This window comes from Theropithecus gelada, chromosome 5 (genome assembly GCF_003255815.1).
Source record: "Theropithecus gelada isolate Dixy chromosome 5, Tgel_1.0, whole genome shotgun sequence".
NCBI classification, from domain to species: Eukaryota; Metazoa; Chordata; class Mammalia; order Primates; family Cercopithecidae; genus Theropithecus; species Theropithecus gelada.
In genome coordinates this window covers 39,706,053-39,729,076 of record NC_037672.1, presented here as the reverse complement: position 1 = coordinate 39,729,076, position 23,024 = coordinate 39,706,053, and the positions used below count along the sequence as shown (strand labels likewise).

Sequence of the window (23,024 nt, the reverse complement as noted above, 5' to 3'; positions counted from 1 at the left end):
AAAAAAGAAATCCAATAATCCTGATTTATTTCTTTCTGTTTTTGCTCCCCCTGTATAGTTGTATAGCAACTTCTTAATCATTATATTAATTGCTGGTTGAAAAACAAACTTGTGTTTTTTTTGAGATAGAGTCTCCGTCTGTCGCCCAGGATGGAGTGCAGTGGCATGATCTTGGCTTACTGCAACCTCCGTCCCATGGGTTCAAGCAATTCTCCTACATCAGCCTCCCAAGTAGCTGGGACTACAGGTGTACACTACCACACCAAGCTAATTTTTGTATTTTTAGTACAGGTGGGGTTTCGTCATGTTGGCCAAGCTGTTCTCAAACTCTTGACCTCAAGTGATCTGCCCGCCTCAGCCTCCCGAAGTGCTGGGATTACAGGCATGAGCCACTGAGCCCAGCCAAAAGACAAACTTTATTTATTGAGAAGGGTCTAGGATTTAGAGTCAGATAAACTTGAAGTTAAATCCAGGTTTTATCACTTACTAGCTGTGTAACCTCAGGAATGTTACTTAATCTCCTTTTTCAGCCTAGTTTTCTCATCTGTTAAAGGTGGTCAACTTACCTTGTTATTAATGTAGTGATTATCAATCATGTGTGCAAAATTCTTAGCGCAGTGCCTGGTGTATAGAAGGCACTCATTATAGGCTAGTTATTAGTATCACAGATGGCAACAGTATAGTCTTGATAAGATTAAAGAACTTTCATGAGTCTGTATTAAGTCCTTCCCAGTTCTGAATGTCCCATGCTTCAAAGTTCCAAATCACAAAAGAAAAACAAGAACTGGTTAGCATCACCATGATGGCTCAGTGATTTTTCTTGATCTCATAGCCCAAAACTTTAATGAATGAGAACACAGGACTTATTCCTGACCCATATTCATAGCATTTACACAGTAGGAATCTAACTGAAATCAACCTCAATTATAACCTTGAGTGAGAAATAAGAAGAGATGTCACAAAAGAGTCAAATATGATCTGAGTTGTGGTTGGTGGGTGGCACAGAAAGGGAGGACACTTTCAGGGAATTACTGTCAGAGCCACCTAAATTGTTTCAAAGAAACCATTGTCCTGCTGGGAGCCAGGACAAGAGCGGGTAGTAAATGAGCATCTCTGTTATTTTTTTAGCACCAACTGTGAAATCACTAAGTCTTTTCTTTATGCCTGCAATGTCCTTATTCTACATGTCTTATCTACTCAATAGAATGAGAACATCTCACCCAAAAAAATTGTTTATGTGGGAATATTATGTGTATGTATATGAGAGAGAGAAAATAAGGGTACTTGGGAAGGAAAGGGAAGGGTGGTCAAACATTAAGCTTTTTAGGACTACAATAAAATTAGATTTGTCTAGTTCTGTGTCCAAATGTCACAGAACTACGGCAGTGGATACTAAAAAAATGACATAGTACATTAATACACCTAAAAAAAATTAATGTAAAAGGGGTGAGTTACTGTTCTATATTATACATTGTGAGATACTCTGAGTACAGACTATTTTTTATTAACACTACTTGCAAATACATACTTAGTTCAAATTTATCATAATAAATGCTATTTATTGAATTATTCAATCATTAAAGACTAAAAATATGAAGCCAAAAATATATATTTGCTGTGTATATGGGAGGAGTGTAAGGAGAAATAAATCTCCAAATAAATTTTCCAGATAGTAAACATTTTGGACCATGATTTTAAACAAAATTTAATCCCACAAAAATTAAAGCATACATGCAGTTATACAGATTTTTATATAAATATACTATATTAGACTTAGGGCAAATATCAAATCCATATGTTCTTAAAATAACCAGACCTATACTTCTGTAGATGAAGTATCCTATCTTGTGGTTACTAAAAAAAGCTTCTTCCATAGCTTTAAATAAGGAGGACTGCAATGATGAAAATGGTAGCAAAGTAGCCTTCCCCAATATTCCTGATCCAGAAGTCCTTTTTCTACTACAATTTGTATGTTATCACAGAGAGCTGCCTGATTATCTTTTTTACCATCATCCCAGTTACACACACAGTCAGAGCTTCCTTTATAATATTAAATTATAATTATGTGATTCCTAAGCTTAAATTTTAGATGAAATCCATCAGCCACAGGACAGAATCTAAACTGCTTATGAGGATATTCTAGGATCTTAAAAGTTTAACCTGAACCAACTCTTCCTGCCTCAGTTCCCATCACTCCCATCCATAAATCTATCTTCAGTCACGTGCTGAACTATTTGCCACTCCTATGGTACGCCATGTCACATCTCCTCTTTCTCTCTCTTCCATATTCTCTCTCTCTCAATTATCTGAATTCAAGTAATTTGATTGCAGAGTTCAAGTCCAACTGGCGTGCATGAGAGAGAAGAGAGAGAAAGACAGAGAGATTTTTTGGATGTAGGAAGAGAGAGTCAAGCCAGTTTTTCCAGTGTTTGGTACTATACGATGTAACTTCCGTGTTAGGGAGTTGTTGGCAGCCAAGCTTCTTATCCTGGAAATATAGAATGATTAGAGAATGCAGGCACAGAGCAGCAGAGACTAGAGTCCTGATGAATTTGGAGTCACAGGCTCTAGTTAGTAGAAGCGTAGCTACATCACCGCCCTTCCTGCAACCTCATGTTCAATCATTCCAAAAATTATCTTAAAGTCCCTCTTTTGCAGAATCTGTCAGTTGCAAAAAATAATCTTAACTAATATGCCATTTTTCCTCAGTTTATTATTTTTTATTTTTTTGAGATGGAGTCTTGCTCTGTCACCAGGCTGGAGTGCAGTGGTACGATCTTGGCTTACTGCAACCTCCGCCTCCAGGGTTCAAGCGATTCTCCTGCCTCAGCCTCCTGAGTAGCTGGGACTACAGGCACACGCCACCACGCCTGGCTAATTTTTGTATTTTTAGTAGAGACAGGGTTTCACTATGTTGGCCAGGATGGTCTCTATCTCTTGACCTCATGATCCACCCACATCAGCCTCCCAAAGTGCTGGGATTACAGGTGTGAGCCACCACGCCTGACCTTGATTGTATTTTCTTAATGCCAAAAGATAATCTTCAACGAACTGCTTGAATTTCCCAGAAAAATATAAAATCAGACATCTGCTTCAGACTCTTTACTAGGTAAGTGAAACAGGTAAAGAGTTTCTGAAGAAGGAGTAGAGAGAATGTGAGAGATAAAACCCATGAACAAGTATTTAAAGGGCATTTTGGCAATTAGAAATTCTGGAGCATTATGGGCAATGAGAGAAACTGGAGAAGACAACAAAAAGAATATATCTGAGCAAATGTGCCTTATCCCAAAAATGCATGGCTGGTTTAACATTCATAAACCAGTCAATGTAAATCACCTGGCCACTTAATACAATAAAGAAGAAAAAACAATCACTTCAATTTTCTAAAACTGGTCTCTGGTTTCTTAACTCAGCAAGACTGCTATTTTCTACTTCCCACATTGCAGTTTGAGAATTTTTCCAGGCATAAAGCCAGGACTATTCTAGGGCTCACCTCATCTGTTTTGTTCTTTCAGGGATCAAGTTTCTGTGCGGCTGCTTGTCTAATGTCCAAAACCTTTACGTCCTATAATATATTTTGGCCAGTTTTCTAGTTGTTTACAGTAGAAGGGGAAGTCTGATCCAAGATATTCTATCATGACTACACAATTACATTTTGAAAATACCACTCTACCTGCCACGTGGAACTGATTGCAGGAAAGTGAGAGTTATAGGCCAGGGAAATGTGTCTAAGGAAGCTATCATGGTAGTCCAAGTGATAGATTATGGTGGCATAGGTTTGGATGGTAGTAGTGGAAATGGAAAGAAGTGCACAGGCTCAGTGTATGCTTTTGAATTGGAGTTACAGGACTTGACGTATTAGATACAGATTGAGTGCAGGGGAAGGGAGGAAAGAAGAATCAAGGATGGTATCTAGGTAGATGGTGATGCCTTAGCTGTGAAGTGGAAGACATCAGGATAAATGGTTTTGGGGTGGTTTGGAAGGAGAACTAAGTCTTTCCCCTCCTTTCTCTGGTTTTTCACTGCTTATTTTCCAATTGCTGCTTCACAACAGTCCAGCAAATAATTTAACAGAAATAGATTACTGGACTGGTGGAAAGGCATGGGGAGTGAGAAACAAGGGGTTGTGGCTCTCTTTTTTTAACCTAGTCACACAGTATTAAAAGGACAGTTGCATATTATACAAAGAATGGATTCTTAAAGATCTTTCATATGTAAAAAAAAAAAATGATAATAGGTATCATCTTGGATTACATGTCTAAACCCATGAATAAGTGAAGAAAAAGATACATGTTGGTGCATAGAGGTGTAAGAGTGAAAAAACAAAAGGATTCCCAGGAGGAACAACAACAAAGGTCAAATCACTTATACAAGGAGGAAATCATTCTCATTTAGCTTCTTGCTAATTACTTCTTCTTCTAGAACCTCTTAGAGTTAGTTTTATCGGGCCAGGCATGGCGGTTCACACTTGTAATCCCAGCACTTTGGGAGGCCGAGGCGGGAGAATCACCTGGAGTCAGGAGTTCGAGACCAGCCTGGCCAACATACTGAAACCCCGTCTCTACAAAAACACAGGCATGATGGCGTGTGCCTGTAATCCCAGCTACTCAGGAGGCTGAGGCAGGAGAATTGCTTGAGCCCGGGAAGTGGAGGTTGCAGTGAGATGAGATTGCGCCATTGCACTCCAGCCTGGGCAACAGAGCAAGACTCTATCTCAAAAAAAAAAAAAAAAGAATTAGTCTTTATCCTCTAAGTAGATATATGCTAAGGTATACTTTGAGCTTGCAGTGACTGAACTTCCCTGGGAACTACAGTCTCAAGCCCTAGAAGATGGATAGAGTCGGCTTCCAGCTGTCTTTCTGTGGTTTAGAATACCACTTCATTGGCTACAGGGAATTGGCCCGGGAGAGACCGTACCTGACCTGCACTGAGGCAACTGAATTTCCTCTCACAGGAATTTAGAAATGGGAGGTAAGATAATAAGTTAGTCTAAGTGAAGAAACTAGTGTACAACTGTAACATAAGCTTGGGTACTGGGGTACAACAATAGGGCCTTTTCCATGCCCTACTAGAAAAGCCCAGTAGGCAGATGTGCAGGGGGAAAAAATGAAGCAGATACTACAAGAGAAGCAGAGATAAAAAGATAAAGAGATAAAGCAAATTAAAGTCCTAACATCTTTCCAGTTCCTGATTTCATTCTTTTCCTGAGTCCTTGAGTTGTATGAGATATCCCAGCATCTGTATTTTCCATTTTTGCTCAAGCTAACTGAAGATGGCTTCAATTACTTGAAAGCTAAGAAGACTCTTGAGTAAAATACTGCGGCATCTTTGTACATGTATTTTCTCAGAAATGTGCTACTATTCTTCTCCACAATTCAATCACTAAACATAGGCATTTCTCCTACAGTATATTATGAATTGAGTATAACGTGAATTGAGTACAATATGACTGATTAGGAAAAAGATTCCTAAATTAATTCCTAGCAATAAGATTTGCAATGCATAAAATTCTATTGGTTTGGGTATGGGAAAAAACAATTGCACTGACAACAATGTAACCAGAATATGTGTTAAGGCAGGTGGTAGCATGATGTGAATTATAGGAATGGGGAAGATCTGGAGAATCAGAAATCCTTAGACATTAATATCTTCTGGTTCCTCTGACCTCTTAAACCAGGTCCTTTGCTTGTCCTACTCCTACTTTCCTTGCCAGCATCCTCAGCTAAAGTCTACTTCTGATGAAACTAGTGTAATCTTTCTTACTTGGTTAGAGCCCTGTGAGTTTCTTGGTTGATCCAGCATAACCCCAGCTCTCATCTGTCCCTCTGAGACTAAGTTCAGACATGAAAGTCCCCTAAATCCTGACTATGTCAAACAGAAACTAGGAGAAGCACAGGGAAACCGAAACTCAGAGCCTGTCCCATAGCATATTGCTGCACCAAGTTTCCTCTGAATGCCCATCCTGGGAGTCGGGCTGCCCAATACTGGTACTACCAATAAGGCGGTTTCCCCCAAACCCAAAGTAAACAGGCACAAGATCCTTACTTATTTAACACAGAGAGTACATACATCTGATTGCTTTTGCTCTTCTCCATCCCGTGATTTCTCATGGCTATGACACTGACATGAGATATGACTATGTTCTAAACTTCCAGAGTACCTCAGCCAAGCCTCACTATGCTAAGTGGAAGGAATGTTAGCATATAAATGGTTGAAGTTTGGACTCTGGAGTCACTCCTGAGTGTGAATTCTGGCTACTCCCCTTTCCAGCTCTGTGGCATTAAACAGCCCCTTTAACTCAGCAGTCTTGAACCTTTTTGGTACCAGGGAACAGTTTTGTGGAAGACAATTTTTCCATGAACTGGGGGAAGGTGGAGGGAATGGTTTCAGGATGAAACTGTTCCACCTCAGATCATCAAGCATTAGATGATCTCATAAGGATCATCTAATTAGATGAATCCTTAGATTCTCATATGGAGCATGCAACCTAGATCCCTGTGCAGTTCACAATCAGGTTCACACTCCTATGAGAATCTAATGCTGCTGCTAATCTGACAGAAGGTAGAGCTCAGGTGGTCATGCTCATTCACCTGCCACTCACCTCGTGCTGTGCTGCCCAGTTCCTAACAGGCCACACACAGGTACTGGTCTGCAGCCCTGGGGTTGGGGACCCCTGCTTTAACTTGTCTGTTCCTCATTTTTCCAATGTGTAAAATTACAGGTTGGTAACAGTAACCAGTGCATAAAGTTGTTACGTAAAGAGCTTCTGAGAACAGTGCCTGATACATATTAAGTGCTCAATAAATGTAAGCTATTCTTATCATTACTCTATTACCTGAGTCTTCTGGTCTCAGCCTTCAATAATTTAAATAAAACTGCTTAAATTTCCTGTAAAATCAGACATACTGACAATTGTTGACAGTGACAATCAGATTATTCACTAAGCCAAAATCTTCTTACAAGATTGTTGTTGTTGCTATATTGTACTTTCTATTAAAGTTCAACAACATAGTACTAAAAGCTGTAATCAACAGTGTCTTAGTTCATTTTGCACTGCTATAACAAAATACCTGAGACCAGCTAATTTATAAAGAACAGAAGTTTATTTTCTCATAGTTCTGGAGGCTGAGAAGTCCAAAATCAAGGTGCTGGCATTTGGTGAGGGTCTTCTTGCTGCATCATCAAATGGTAGAACACAGAAGGGCAAAAGCACAAGAGAGCAAGCTCACCTCACAAGCCCTTTTGATAATAGCATTAATGTATTCATGAGGCTGAAACCTTCATGACCTAAACACTTCTCATTAGGCCCCAACTCCCAACATTGTCATACTGAGGATTAAGTTTCCAATACATGAATTCTGGGGGACACATTCAAACCATAGCAAACAGTAACACTTAACATTTACTGACCAATTTACTTTATGTCTGGTTCTAACTAAGCATTTTCATGCATTAATTGAATTCATTATCCCATCTACGCTTTGAGGTAGAAACTTCTTATTCTCATGGTAGACTTCTGCTGATATTTAGGATAAGAAGAAAACAAATTTAAGATGTTAGTTTGTTCTTAAGTAGAATTTTTTTTCTTTACTTTGGAAAAATAGTTGATTCTTGTCTACTGTTGGAATTTTCTCATTTGACTCATGTTAGAGGTTTTCTTTTTTTTTTTTACAAAGCTATAAATAAAGTGAACTAAGCAATTAGTAGCTGTTTCAAATACAGTTGAATTTATGTGCTAAAAATTATTGGGAATTTTTAATGATTTCTCACATGCTTACACACTGGATCTTGTAATTCAAGCTTTGAAAAACAAATTCATTTTAAACAAAATACTTAACCTGTTCAAGACTGTAAAGGAATTCAAGAAATTTATGAATTTTTATATTTTTCTCTATAAAATTTAACTCTTCTCTACACATTATACTGTATGTAATTTTACCAATAAAAATGCTAATGTAGGTTTCATATAAAATATTCTTTTCACTTTTACGATTACCTGTTAAGAAGGTTCTCTACTTCTTGAACTTCTGATATGGACTCTTCATTATCAGAAAGGACACGAGTTTGAAATTTTCTATCTTGGAAATCATATAGCATCACAATAATAAGACTGCTCAAATGATCTGGCTATCAAGGGAAAACATATATAAAGAAAAGTATACAAAAAATATCTAACCAGCAATATTTTCCATTCCATTATTTTTCATAACAGAGCAGGAATATGACTATTTTTACATAGTCTGATTGGATTTGGAGACAGGGAAGGTCTTCAAGATAGAAAAAAATCCAGAAAAAAAAAAACCTTTCAAAAGAGACAGTTTTTGGTATGTTCACCAAAATGAATGATATTAAAAGTCGAAAAGAATCTATACTTAAGAGGTCAGTATTCAGCAAACTATTTCAATCTAAAGGCTTTAAAACACTTTCTTTTAAAAAAAAATCATGAAACGATGTAATTCTAAAACTTATCTACTTACTATTGTGGTACTTGGGAAGATACAGCTGTCTATCAATATAGTTTCCAAAATATCTTGATCTGCAAGACAAGGGAAAGGCCTATCACCGAAAATACAAAGTGGAAAATGAAAACTCTGGAATCAAAATATACTATAATAATGCCATAAAATACATTTACTTTCATATCTAAAATATACCTCAATTCTGGATAATGACTTAAATTACAATGACATGATAAATTTTTATAATCTTTATGAATGCTGGACCCTTATGACCTAGGGTCCGCAAGGAATCATGGTCAAAGAAGCATTATCTGAATAGTCAAAGCAGTAATAAAAGGATTCCAACCTTTAATGTATGGCCTTTGAAAAACATTAAAGAGGATCTAATTAATAATGTTGAGCAACAGTTTTCTTATTCTTTTTATTATTGCTGGATTTGATTTGCTAATTTTTTTGGTTTTGTTTTGTTTATTTTTAAGACAGTCTTGCTCTGTCATCTAGGCTGGAGTACAATGGTGCGATCTCAGCTCACTGCAACGTCTGCCTCCCAGGTTCAAGCAATCCTGCCTCAGCCTCCAGAGTAGCTGGGACTACAGGTATGCATCACCACACCTGGCTAATTTTTGTGTTTTTTGTAGAGATGGCATTTCACCCTGTTAGCCAGGCTTGTCTCGAACTCCTGACCTCAGGTGATCCGCCCACCTAAGCCTCCCAAAGTGCTGGGATTACAAGCATGAGCCACCATACCCGGCTGCTAATGTTTCATTTAAAATTTTTGTTGTACGTTTATGTTCATCAGGGATGTTGGTCTATAATTTTCTTCTCTTGTAATAGCCTTGTCAGTGTTGGTATCAGAGTTTTGCAGCCTATGGGTGGAAACTGTTCTCTCTTCCTCTAATCTCTCAGAGTTTGTGTTAGATTGGTATTATTTCTTAACTATTCAGTCAAACTCAATAGTGAAGACATTGATGTGATGACATTTAATATAAGACCCAAATGACAAGGAGTTAGCCACATGAATACCTAGGAAGGGACAGCATGCCAGGCAGAGGTTATGATAATTGCAAAGGCGGTTAAGAGGAAACAAATGGACATATTTAAAAACTTCCACAGGGAACACAAGTGTTCTTTTTGTTACAACTACTTAAACTATATACACATCATATAACAAAGGTTTTATTTTATTTATTTATTTATCAGACGGAGTCTCTATCACACCAGTTAGAGTGCAGTGGTGCAATCTCGGTTCACTGCAACCTCCGCCTCCTGGGTTCAAACGATTCTCCTGTCTCAGCCTACCAAGCAGCTGGGATTACAGGTCTGCATCACAGCATCACAGCTAATTTTTCTATTTTTAGTAGAGACAGGGTTTCACCATGTTGGCCAGGCTGGTGTCGAACTCCTGACCTCAGGTGATCTGCCCACCTCGGCCTCCCAAAGTGCTGGGATTAGAGGCGTGAGCCACCATTCCTGGCATATAACAAATGCTTTAATCAGTTGAACAGACAGGTAGGCCTGCCTAGCTTCAATTTATTCAACATTTATGGAAAACCTACTATAACCAAGGTATAAATTGAATTTATACCTTGAATTTGAATTCATGAATTTTCTTTTTTTTTTTGAGACAGAGTCTTGCTGTGTCACCCAGGCTGGAGGGCAATAGTGCTATCACAGCTCACTGCAACCTCTACCTCCTGGGCTCAAGCAACCCTCCTGCCTCAGTCTCCCAAGTTGCTGGGACTACAGGTGTGTGGCACCACACCTGGCTAATTTTTGTATTTTTTACTTTTTTCTTGTTTTTATTTTTATTTTCTGGTTTTTTTTTTTTTTTTAATTATTCTTGTATTTTTTATAGAGATGGGTTTTTGCCATGTTGGCTAAGTTGGTCTCGAACTCCTGGCCTCAAGTGATCTGCACACTTTGGCTTCCCAGGCATGAGCCACCATGCCTGACCTAAATTTCATTTTTCATTTGGGAGATAGGAAAACTAAAAAGAAGTGACTAATTTGGGAGCACAGACTCCAATTTTCCCACAGAAATCCTCTGGGAATCATTATCCACATTCTAGCCACAATTAGGTACTTGTACTTCACAAGGTAATTATCCCTTAAAAGGAAATGAAGTTTACAGTTTCACATCTTTAGTTCTTTCAAACCAATTCCCATCTACTCCATACTTTTTGTACAGTATTAGAAGAAAGAAGGACTTCTAACTTGGCAAATCTCTTTGAGCAACGGAGATGCTGGACTCCTAAGAAACAGAAGAAGCTGGCGGGGTGTGGTGGCTCACGCCTGTAATCCCAGCACTTTGGGAGGCTGAGGCAGGTGGATCACCTGAGGTCAGGAGTTCAAGGCCAGTCTGGCTAACATGGTGAAACCCAGTTTCTACTAAAAATACAAAAAATTATCCGGGCATGGTGGCGCACCTGTAATTCCACCTACTCGGGAGGCTGAGGCAAGAGAATCTCTTGAACCTAGGAGGCAGAGGTTGCAGTGAGCCTAGATCATGACATTGCATTCCGGCTTGGGCAACAAGAGCGAAACTCTGTCTCAAAAAAAAAAAAAAAAAAAAAAAAAAGGGCAGGATGAACGAAAAGAGAACAGAACATCCTTTTCCCAATATTGCAGTTTTTCCCTCTAGGGCTCTTGTTAAAACCAGTATCACCTTTGGGATGCCTTTGATATTGTGCAGAATGCATTACTTTTGTGTATATATATAATTTTAGCATCTCACATAGTAATATCAACATGAATAACTGTATACTTTATACAGATGCTCCTTGCCTTATGATGGGGTTATATCCTGATAAACCCATCATAAGTTAAAAATATTGTATATCAAAAATGCATAGAATACATCTATCCTACCAAACATCATAGCTCAGCTTAGGCTATCTTAAACACATTCAGAACACTTACACAGGCCTGTAGTTGGACAAAATTATCCAACACAAAGCCTATTTTATACTAAAGTGCTGACCATCTCGTGTAACTTATTTATTTGTTTATTTATTTATTGAGACAGAGTCTCGCTCTGTCACCCAGGCTAGAGTACAGTGGTGTGATCTTGGCTCACCACAACCTCTGCCTCCCGGGTTCAAGCAATTCTCCTGCCTCAGTCTCCTGAGTCGCTGGGACTACAGGCACCCGCCATCATGCCTGGCTAATTTTTGTATTTTTAGTAGAGACAGGGTTTCACCATATTGGCCAGGCTAGTCTCAAACTCCTGACCTTGTGTTCCGCCCACCTTGGCCTCCCAAAGTGCTCGGATTACATGGGTGAGGTACTGCGCCCAGACCTTTTTTGTTTATTTTTATGTAACTTATTAAATACTGAAAGTAAAACACAGAATGGTTGTATGGGTACTCAAAGTATGGTTTCTACTGGAAGCGTATAGCTTTTACATCATGTTAAGTGGAAAAATTATAAGGACCCCCATCATAAATTGGGGACTGTGTATATGTTTTCTATGTGCTTGACAATGTTCTAAGTGCATTTCATACATTAATTCATTTAATCTCCATAACAACCATATGAATTAGGTTATTTCATAGGAAATGGGGCACAGCACAGTTAAGTAATATGTTCATAGTCACATAGCAAGTAGCAGATCAAGGAGTCAAACCCAGGCAGTCTGGCACCAAAGTACATGCACTTCACCAAATATTATGCTGCCTTCCTCTTATTATTATTATGACAAACCAGAGTAACCAAATACACCACACTGATAATGCCTAATTTAGGTTATCAGGACTTCCTTGAAAGTTGCAAGTGTGAGTATTCTAGAATTCAGCCCGATAACTCCAATTATCTCTCCCTCTCCCCACTAATCAAAGCTTCTCTTCAGTCTGCTTCAGAGATCTCTTAACTACCATTTTACATGTTTCCATGTGGAGGGCCTTACCCTAGAGAAACACCTTAACTCTCTCTCTCCCCTTTCTTACTACTCCTCATGAAAGAAAAATTGGGTTTATTAGACAGGTGAAATTGGGAGAAGGAACCGGGGCATCGCTCTCCCTCTTCCCACTCAGCAGGCCTGGGTGGCCAAACTCTGGACATTCTAAAGAAAGGGTTGGCCTTTGACCGGTTCCTAGGAGATAACCTCTAAGTCCTTAGAATATCTTGTCTGATAAAGGTATCTTTTTTTTTCTTTTTTTTTTCCTGGGGTCCTAGACTACACAGTATCAGCTTGGCCTCTGAAGAAGCTAGAGATTGAATAACTAAGGTCAGCCACATGACTGCAGCTTGTCTACGAGACTGACCCCCAATAAAAATGCTAAACAAACAGCAAGGCTCAGGTGAGCTTCCCTAGTTGGCAATGCTTCATTCATGTTGCCATTTATCACTGGTGGGAGAATTAAGCACTCTCCATAGACCACTCTGGGAAAGAAAAATAGGAAGCTTGCGTCTAGCCTCTCCTGGATTCTGCCCTATGTACCTTTACTTGTTGCTGATTTTAATCTGTCCTTTCACTGTGATAAACTATAACCACAAGTATGACAGCTTTGCTGAGTTCTGTCAGTCCTTGTAGCAAATGATTGAATCTGGAGGTGGTCTTAGGAACCCCTGACTACAATTACTAATTCCCAAAAGCTATAACCAAACCACATGTTAAGCATTTACTAAGTTTTTCACTGACAGATTATATGATTCTGAAATCACCAGGTTAATGCTACAATCTGTTCCTGGACTCGAAGTTCAACAACAATACAAACCTAGAGAAGGTGGAGAAAGAAGCCAGGAAAAAGATCAGCAATTTCAGGGATATCTCTTTCTCCAAGTTTTTGTTTGTTTGTTTGTTCATTTCTTTAAAGAAAAAATTTGCCAGGTTTTTATTTTTTTAAAAATTTTTTGGCTGGGCACAGTGGCTCACGCCTGTAATCCCAGCACTTTGGGAGGCCGAGGCGGGCGGATCACGAGATCAGATCGAGACCATCCTGGCTAACCCGGTGAAACCCTGTCTCTACCAAAAACACAAAAAATTAGCCGGGCGTTGTGGCAGGCGCCTGTGGTCCCAGCTACTTGGCAGGAGAATGGAGTGAACCCGGGAGGCGGAGGTTGCAGTGAGTTGAGATCGCACCACTGCACTCCAGCCTAGGCAACAGATATAGGGTCCGTCTCAAAAAAAAAAAAAAAGAAAGAAAGAAAGAAAGAAAGATCACAGCACTTTGGGAGGCCAAGGCAGGTGGATCACGAGGTCAGGAGTTCAAGACCAGGCTGGCCAAGATGGTGAAGCCCCATCTCTACTAAAAATACAAAAATTAGGCTGGGTGCGATGGCTTACACCTGTAATCCCAGCACTTTGGGAGGCCAAGACAGACTGATCACGAGGTCAGGAGATTGAGACCATCCTGGCTAACACGGTGAAACCCCGTCTCTACTAAAAATACAAAAACTAGCCGGGCGCGGTGGCAGGCACCTGTAGTCCCAGCTACACGGGAGGCTGAGGCAGGAGAATGGTGTGAACCCGGGAGGCGGAGCTTGCAGTGAGTGGAGATGGCGGCCACTGCACTCCAGCCTGGGCTACAGACCGAGACTCCACTGCAAAAAAAATAAAAAACAAATTAAAAAATTAGCCAGGCGTGGTGGTGGGTGCCACTTGGGAGCTACTTGGGAGACTGGGGCAGAGAAGTGCTTGAACCTGGGTGGTGGAGGTTGCAGTGAGCCTAGATCGTGCCACTGCACTCCAGCCTGGGTGACAGAGTGAGACTCCATCCCAAAAAAAAAAAAAAAGAAAGAAAGATAAAACAATCACAATATCTTTCATAAAATAGAAAATAGGATGGAGAGGACGAAAACAATCTATCACACATATCAGTTTAATACAATCATTTAGTTAATGCATTAATTTTATATAGAATTATAATTCAGGCTTTTCTTATTGAGTACTAAAGGTAATATTCAATATTCTATTAGGAGAACAAATTGCCTAGAATTCTAGAATTAACATTAAATGCCAATTAATCAACACAACTGCCTAGTCCGCATTTCATTGTTGCTAGAAAAAAAGTGTAGGCCGGGCGCGGTGGCTCAAGCCTGTAATCCCAGCACTTTGGGAGGCCGAGACAGGCGGATCACGAGGTCAGGAGATCGAGACCATCCTGGCTAACACGGTGAAACCCCGTCTCTACTAAAAAATACAAAAAACTAGCCGGGCGAGGTGGCGGGCGCCTGTAGTCCCAGCTACTCGGGAGGCTGAGCCAGGAGAATGGCGTGAACCCGGGAGGTGGAGCTTGCAGTGAGCTGAGATCCGGCCACTGCACTCCAGCCTGGGCGACAGAGCGAGACTCCGTCTCAAAAAAATAAAATTAAAAAAAAATAGAAAAAAAGTGTAAAAATGTTCATTTGATTCATTGCATGAAATGCAACACCTTGGTTGGGGAAGAGGGGAAGAAGAGGGATGAAACAAAATCTCAAAGATTAAACTGGAGGAGGAAGAATGGTTAAGACAGACTTAAAAGGAAAAGAAAAATTACTGAACAGGAGAAAACAAAGAAACGAAAAATAAAGAGAAGTTGTTTCACATCATACAAATTTTTCTCCATGACAAATTGCTGACTTCAGAGTTAAGCTACATTATCTCTGCAGACAACCAAAAATATATATTCCTATCTAAATAATCAGTGAGACATTTTAATTCAACTGAGCATTTTTTTTTTTATTTTTAAAAATAGAGATGGGGGCAGGGCACGGTGGCTCACGCCTGTAATCCCAGCACTTTGGGAGGCCCAAGTGGGCGGGTCACGAGGTCAGGAGATGGAGACCATTCCGGCTAACACGGTGAAACCCCGTCTCTACTGAAAGTACAAAAAATTAGCTGGGCATGGTGGCGGGCGCCTGTAGTCCCAGCTACTCGGGAGGCTGAGGCAGGAGAATGGCGTGAACCCAGGAGGCGGAGCTTGCAGTGAGCCGAGATTGCGCCACTACACTCCAGCCTGGGCGACAAAGCCAGACTCCGTCTCAAAAAAAAAAAAAAAAAAAAGAAATAAAATTAGAGATGGGGGGTCTCGCTATGTTGTCCAGGTTTGTCTTGAACTCCTGAACTCCAAGCAATCCTCCCACCTCCGCCTCCCAAAGTACTGGGATTACAAGTGTAAGCCACTGCGTGTGGCTGAACTGAGTAATTAACTGCCTCCTATGAACAAGGATGTACAAGGCTCATTAAGTACTAAGAAAATCATGCAAAAGAGTGTTGCCCTTTTTGAGGTGTCTCTTTAGGAAGGCTTCTGCTCTGCTCATCATTTTGGCCATGCTGCTAATATTCTAAACATATCTGGAACTTCTTTTTGGAACTACATTCAGTCAGTTTACAAACCAACATAAAGTTTTTAGTCACAGCTAGTACTAAAACAAACAACTTCAGGCCTTTTGACTGCTGTCCTCATAGTAACAATATTTGGTCATTTCCTAGTGTCAATTCCACATTTAGATTGATATTTTTTTTTTTACAGGGTCTTGCTCTGTCACCAGGTTAGAGTGCAATGACACCATCTTGGCTCACTGCAACCTCTGCCTCCCAGGCTCAAGCGTTCCTCCCACCTCAACATCCCAAGTATCTGGGACTACAGACATGAACAAGGATGTACAAGGCTCATTAAGTACTAAGTACTAAGCCACCACACTGGGCTAATTTTTAAATTTTTTATAGAGAGGAGATCTCACTATGTGCCCAGGCTGGTCTTGAACGCCTGAGCTCAATCAATCCTCTCACTTTGGCCTCGAAAAGTGCTGGGATTACAGGCCTGAGCAACCACCCCTGGCCTCAGATTGATAACTAACTATCCTTGAGGGAATCTGTAACACTTGAGTCTCAAACCCTGAAGGCAAATTAGAAAGGGAAGTTCTACTAAAGTTTGGCTCCTCCCATTAAAGCTATTAGCTATGAATGGGATAGTCTTAATTGGGGTTGGTATAATTTTAACATTCATTTTTTAAATTTTGCACCTTTTCTTTTTATTCTGTCTCTGTTCCTCTCCCCATCCTCCTTTACTGGTTTTATATTTGTGAAAGCTCATAAACTAAAATACCATAAAAGATAAATACAGGGAATGGAAAGAAACACACAGGGAGGCCGGGCGTGGTGGCTCATTGCCTGTAATCCCAGCACTTTGGGAGGCTGAAGCGGGAGGATCCCTTGAGGTTCAGACTTTGAGACCAGCCCAGACAATAAAGCGAGACCCCCAACTCTACGGAGGAAAACAAAAAGAATACAGGGAGAGGGAAATTATCATCGGAAGAAATTGTTTCCCTGTTCAATTTAATGACCGCGCACAATACCGCTCTAAGGACAAAGCACAGTGCACGGGGAAATCTGCAGTCCTGGGCTGGAAGAACTAGTTTCATTGGAACCCTAATTCCTTGACACTTGCAGTTAACCAAAGAGATGCACATGCCTAAACCAAAACCTGGTGTGAATAAGGGGCAGGGAGGAGGAGGGCTGCATTCCCCAAATTCTCTCGCTATTATTTTCTTTTAGTGTTGGTCCTCCAGACTGGCACAACTCACATTTCAGGGCACTGAAAGCAAGCTCATAAGACAAACGCTGAAAGGACTGATCCTCAGACTCGGAGAAGGACCGCAGGGGTTCATTCCCATACTTGATTAAGACTTTCTGTGCCGACTTTTCAATTCGAATACCCTGAAAAATGTTCGCTGCCATGACATAAACGGAGTCCGGATAGCCCGTTTTTTCGGGTGCACCAGCTGAGCTTTTCCCATCGGACAGAGCCAGGGAAGTGAGTTGGGAGATGATCTCGGGATCTTCTTCGTTCGAAAACTCCAGTTCGCCCGTGGAGTTCAGCATGTCTGCCCCTCGCCTGTCGTGAGTCCCTCGCCCTGGGGTTAGAATTCCGACGTTCCAGGAAACGGCTTTCCACGCATCTGCAGCATGGCCTCTGTGAAGAGAGAAGGTGATCGCAGTAAATCACTCTGCAGCACCCTTCCGGGTGGCCCCCTTCGTTGTGGCCTTAAAGACTAAGAGGGGACATTTCCTGGCCCATCTGAGTGTCCCAGACTTCGAGTCGGAGAAGCAGCTCACGAAACTTCCACACGCTCAATTTAAAAAAAAAAAAAAAAAAAAAAAGGCGGCGAGGAGAGGTGTCGCGGCGGCGGCGGAGGGAGAAGCGCCCCGAGGAGACCGGCGGCGGCTTCCTCCAGAGCCCCGTTCGCGTCCCCAGAGCCCAGTCACCGGCTCCCGCGACTCCTCCCTTACCCGAGGGCAGATGGTTCCCGGGGCTTCGGGGACGAAGACGCGGAGGCCGGCGTCGGTCACAGGCCCTCGGGAGCCCTGGGACTGTGGGGCGACGGCTGCTGCCCACGAAGGCCGTTTGGTTCAAATGCAGCCACTCCCACTGGCCGGATTCGGGGCAGGGGGTCGCGGCCTCTGACGCCCGGTTCGCTCCGGTGTAGTGAAGTGGTCTCGCCTGGCCTCGCGCGTGAGGCCTTCGCGGACGTGTCGGCGGAGAGGAGTGAGCGCGGGGCCCGGGGTCTGGCGGGCTCAGGCCGAGGAAGGCTCAGCCTCCCGAGTCTCTTGCAGTCGACCTGTCCTGGACCCGGTCTTCATGGCAACCGCGAGCGGAGGTGGGGCAGGGGGCGCGGCGCGCGGGCTGTTCCCGCGGGATTTGACGGGTGCCGCCTGTCGCCGGGAGAGTAGCTCTTCCTCCTGCGCGCGGGGATACCTGTTTCAGCCCCCCCAGCCAGAGGCCTCTTGCACAGTTCCTGGAGCTCACCGGGCCTGAATGCGTGACCTTGGCTTTGTTTATAAACATTTGGGGGTATTTTTGAGGTAGTCTGACGTAGTACCGTGGTTTTCAACTCACAAGTCCCTGAAGTCCCTGTTAAAAATACACATTCTTTAAAACATTTTTTAATATAGTAATAATTTTTTTTTGAGACATGGTCTCGCTCTGTCGCCCAGGCTGGAGTGCAGTGGCGCAATTTCGGCCCAACTGCAGCCTCCGCCTCCCCCATTCAAGTACTTCTCATGCCTCAGCCTCCCGAACAGCTGGGATTACAGGTGCCCGCCATGACACCCCGCTAATTTTTGTATTTTTCGTAGAGATGGCGTTTCACCATGTTCGTCAGGTTGCTCTCGAACTCCTGACCTCAAGTGATCCGCCTGCCTCGGCCTCCCAACGTGCTGGGATTACATGCGTGAGCCACCGCGCCCAGTCTGTAATAATTTTTTTAAGTAACAGACGGGTTCCCATTATGCTGCCCGGGGTGGTCTCGAACTCCTGGGCTCAAGCAGTCCTCCCGCCTTGGCCTCCCAAAGTGCTTGGATTTCAGGCGTGAACCACCGCCTCCAGCTGAAAAAAATCCTTGGAACCCATCCCAGAGATTTGAGTCTGTAAGACCCAGTAATTTGCATTTTCATCAGGTAACTCTGGCGATTCTAATGCAATCAGCCCAAAGACCACAGTCTGAAAAACTCTGGTATAGTTGAAAGACAACTGGTCCTGATTCCACCTCTGCCTTTCCTCCTTAGGGATTTGCCCTTCCCTCCTTAGTCTAAGGCCATGTCCATTTCCAGCCAGTGGTTAGTGGGATAAAGGAGAAAGAGAGGGCAGTCCTTATTTTTCAATGACCTGAAAGGTGCACATACCACTTTGGCTCACATTTTATTGGTCAGAACTCAGTCATATACCCAGCAACCAAGAGGCTGGTAAATGTGTCCAGCTAAAAATAAGGGAACTATTACTGTAGAAGGACAGAATGGATAATGGGGGAAAAATTAGCAGTACAGAACTCTAACCCCGACCCCCTCTCTCAGAAATCCACCCACTTTCATTATCACCAGAATACGTTAAACGTTCCATAACATTTTATGTATACATGCATTCATTCATTCGTTTAACAAGTATATATTAAATTCTTGCTGTGTCCCTGGCATTGTGTTCAGCCCTACAAGTAAAAGAATGATGTATAGAAATGATCAGAGACCTAGCCGGGCGTGGTGGCTTACGCCTGTAATGCCAGCACTTTGGGAGGCCGAGGTGGGCGGATCACGAGGTCAGGAGATCGAGACCATCCTGGCTAACACGGTGAAACCCCGTCTCTACTAAAAATACAAAAAATTAGCCGGGCGTGGTGGCGGGCGCCTGTAGTCCCAGCTACTGGGGAGGCTGAGGCCACAGAATGGTGTGAACCCGGGAGGCAGAACTTGCAGTGAGTGGAGATTGTGCCACTGCACTCCAGCCTGGGTGACAGAGTAAGACTCCATCTCAAAAAAAAAAAAAAAAAAAAAACAACAACAACAACAAAAAAACCAGAGACCTTGCTCTCAAGAAATTAAAGATGAATATACTTGTATTTTGGTACCTTTTCATTTTTATTATAAATATTTGTGTACATACCTGTATTACCCCTCTTCTGCCATATTTCTATCCACACAACACACACACTCTAAAATAGTCTTGTTATATAGCTTTATCTTTTCATTTTTATTTTATGTCTTTTTTATTCCCAGATGCTAGCAAAATATCACTCTCTTTCACATACATTCACAGATTACAAATATGGAAGGTGTCTTAGAGGTCATGATATATTTTATCATGCATCACCCAGTACACAGTACACTATGCAGAAAATGTGAGGCAATAGCTAGCTATAAACTTTGAAATATTGTCATTCAAAATATAATTTGAGGAGTTTCTTTTATTTAATAATAGTTTAATGTAAGTAACACTTCACTATATTGAAAACAAGGTTTAACGAGTCTCTATCCCCAAGATAGAGCTTAGGCAAAGAATTGTTGGGTTAGCAAATTCTTGGTTACTCTTTACTTTAATCATGTGTATAATTCTGCCTCCTTACTTCTCACTCCTGATTTATAGCCTCATTGTGGACTTAATGTATTTGAGGGGCGGGTCAGAGGAGAGCATATTAAATTTCAGTGAACACTGTAAAAAAGTAACCATAGAGACCGGCATATGAATTCAACTGTTGCGAAAGCAGGATAGTAAAAAAAAAAAAAAATGTAGTTTTTGTGTAAGTTACACTCTGTAATATGACCAGAGCATTACATCAGAGATGAGGAGAAAATCAAAAGTTACCTGAGGCTTTCTGCCAAAGGAAATTAATGATTTTTCTTTCCCCAGGTGGTAGAGTATTTAAGATATTTGTAAATTAACATTCTTGCATTTGACTCAGAGTACTAGTATGTTAGGCACGTGAATATTCAAAATACATCTGCTCACTTGCATCAATTTGATCTAGACAATATAAAATGATGCCCAGTTCCACTGAAGCCTGTTACAGAAATATAAAAAGCATAAGAAACATAAAGAATATTAACTTGTGTTCTTAAACACCAGGACTCCACTTCCAGTTATTGCTTCTTAGAAACAGTATGGGCCGGGCGCGGTGGCTCAAGCCTGTAATCCCAGCACTTTGGGAGGCCGAGACGGGCGGATCACGAGGTCAGGAGATCGAGACCATCCTGGCTAACACAATGAAACCCCGTCTCTACTAAAAAATACAAAAAAAAAAATAGCCGGGCGTGGTGGCGGCGCCTGTAGTCCCAGCTACTCGGGAGGCTGAGGCAGGAGAATGGCGGGAACCCGGGAGGCGGAGCTTGCAGTGAGCCGAGATCGGGCCACTGCACTCCAGCCTGGGTGACAGAGCGAGACTCCGCCTCAAAAAAAAAAAAAAAAAAAGAAACAGTATGGTAAATTTTCTTTGCAACACCTTTTGCAGGTTCCCCTGTCACCTAGGCTGGAGTGCAGTGGTGTGATCATAATGCACTGCAGCCTGGAACTCCTGATGGCTCAAGCAATCCTCCCGCCTCAGCCTCCTGAGTACCTGGGACAACAGGCATGCCATCACACCCAGCTAATTGTTTTGTACTTTTGTAGAGGTGGGGTCTCACCATGTTACCCAGGCTGGTGTCCCCTGAGCTCAAGGAATCCTCCCACCTTGGCCTCCAAAAGTGCTGGGATTATAGGCATGAGTGACCATGTTCAGCCTTTAATTATTTTTGTTTTATAAAGTGTTTTATTGTAGACCTAAGCTATATCCAGTTGAAACTCTGGGGACTAGGGCAAGCCATCAGGAGTGCTATTTGAGGATCATTAGGGCCTTGTGGGTTAGGTACATTTGGGGGCTGAATTATTCCATCCCCAGAGGATGAAAGGGAATAGATGCTCAAGAAAGCATCACTTGAGGTAGATGAACTTCGTTCTGTGGTACTGGGTGATAGTTGGTATGGAGGAACACTTTACATATGCTAGAGAGTAGCATTACTCAAGTGTCCTCTTGACACTTAGCCAAAAGATTAGCCAAAGAGTCATAACCACTTGCAGAGGAGGAAAAAAAAAAATCTCCCTTAATTTGAAGCAGAAGATTCAAAAATGATTCCTGAAGGGTGGGGCAAGTGCAGAAGAATGAAACTCCACACCATAGCAGTTCAGAGGCAGCACCATTAGAAAGAACTCTCTTGAGATTTAGAAGCCAAAAATGACAAGAGCAAATGAGGAGGAGTTTGAGTGACCTAGGATACAAGGGGAAAGAAGATTCAGGGCCTGGTGTGGTGGCTCATGCCTGTAATCCCATCACTTTGGGAGGCCGAGGCGGGCGGATCACCCAAGGTCAGGAGTTTGAGACCATCCTGACCAACATGGAGAAACCCCGTCTCGACTAAAAATACAAAATTAGCCGGGCATGGTGGTGCATGCCTGTAATCCCAGCTACTCAGGAGGCTGAGGCAGGAGAATTGCTTGAACCTGGGAGGTGGGGGTTGCGGTGAGCCAAGATCGCGCCATTGCACTCCAGCCTGGGCAACAAGAGCGAAACTCCATCTCAAAAAACAAAACAAAACAAAAAGATTCAGAAGAGTTGTCATTCCAGGTCTTAATTACAATAGACAACCATTTGTAACAGATTCCAGCAACAGAGTGTTTCCTGGAGTTAGTCACTCAAGCACTGCCTTCATGATTTTTTTTTTTTTTTTTTGCCATGTGTACATATACAACCATTTATAGTATTTACTCAATATTTTACTCTAAATCAGATTCGCTTTCTTACTTAAATTGAAAACTAAAAATGGAAAGTCAGTATTATTTGCCATAAATGAAAGCAACCACCACAAAAGCAGAACAATATTATTAAATGCTAGCTAGAAAAGGTTGTGACAAGTCTCCAGGCTTGAGGTTGGTGGTTCTTTATTAAAAAGGGAATGGACAGTGTCCGAGAGGTGTTAAACAGTGGTGCAAAAATGAGACTTTGTCCTTGTCAGAAGGGTTGAAAAAGCATTGTATAAAGCAGCTTTCTCACGGTGTGATTAAATGTTATTCAATGCCAAATCTGCATACTACTCAAATCATCTCCCATACTGTCAGTGGTGCTGACCTCACACTTTGGGCCAAACACTGCATTGAGAAACTTGAATTCCACCAGGTGTGGTGGCTCACATCTGTAATCCCAGCACTTTGGGAGGCCGAGGCAGGCAGATCACTTGAGGTCAGGAGTTCAAGACCAGCCTGGCCAACATGGTGAAACACCTGTTTCTACAAAAAATCCAAAAATTAGCTGGGCATGGTGGCATGTGCCTGTAATCCCAGCTACAGGG

The 23,024-nt window shown here is 42.0% G+C and overlaps 1 protein-coding gene across 1 annotated transcript in view; it reads right to left on the bottom strand.

The window, feature by feature from the left end:
* Nucleotides 1–18,045, bottom strand: part of NSUN7 (NOP2/Sun RNA methyltransferase family member 7) — a 52,600-nt gene extending 34,555 nt beyond the window's left edge. Inside the window, exons 1-4 of the mRNA XM_025385874.1 lie at nucleotides 17,670–18,045; nucleotides 16,964–17,352; nucleotides 8,478–8,536; nucleotides 7,997–8,127 (exon numbers count right to left, since the gene is read on the bottom strand). Coding sequence (XP_025241659.1) covers nucleotides 7,997–8,127; nucleotides 8,478–8,536; nucleotides 16,964–17,261 — 488 coding nt within the window. The 5' untranslated portion in view covers nucleotides 17,262–17,352; nucleotides 17,670–18,045. The remainder of the gene's footprint in view (nucleotides 1–7,996; nucleotides 8,128–8,477; nucleotides 8,537–16,963; nucleotides 17,353–17,669) is intronic.
* Between the last annotated feature and the right edge of the window lie 4,979 nt (nucleotides 18,046–23,024).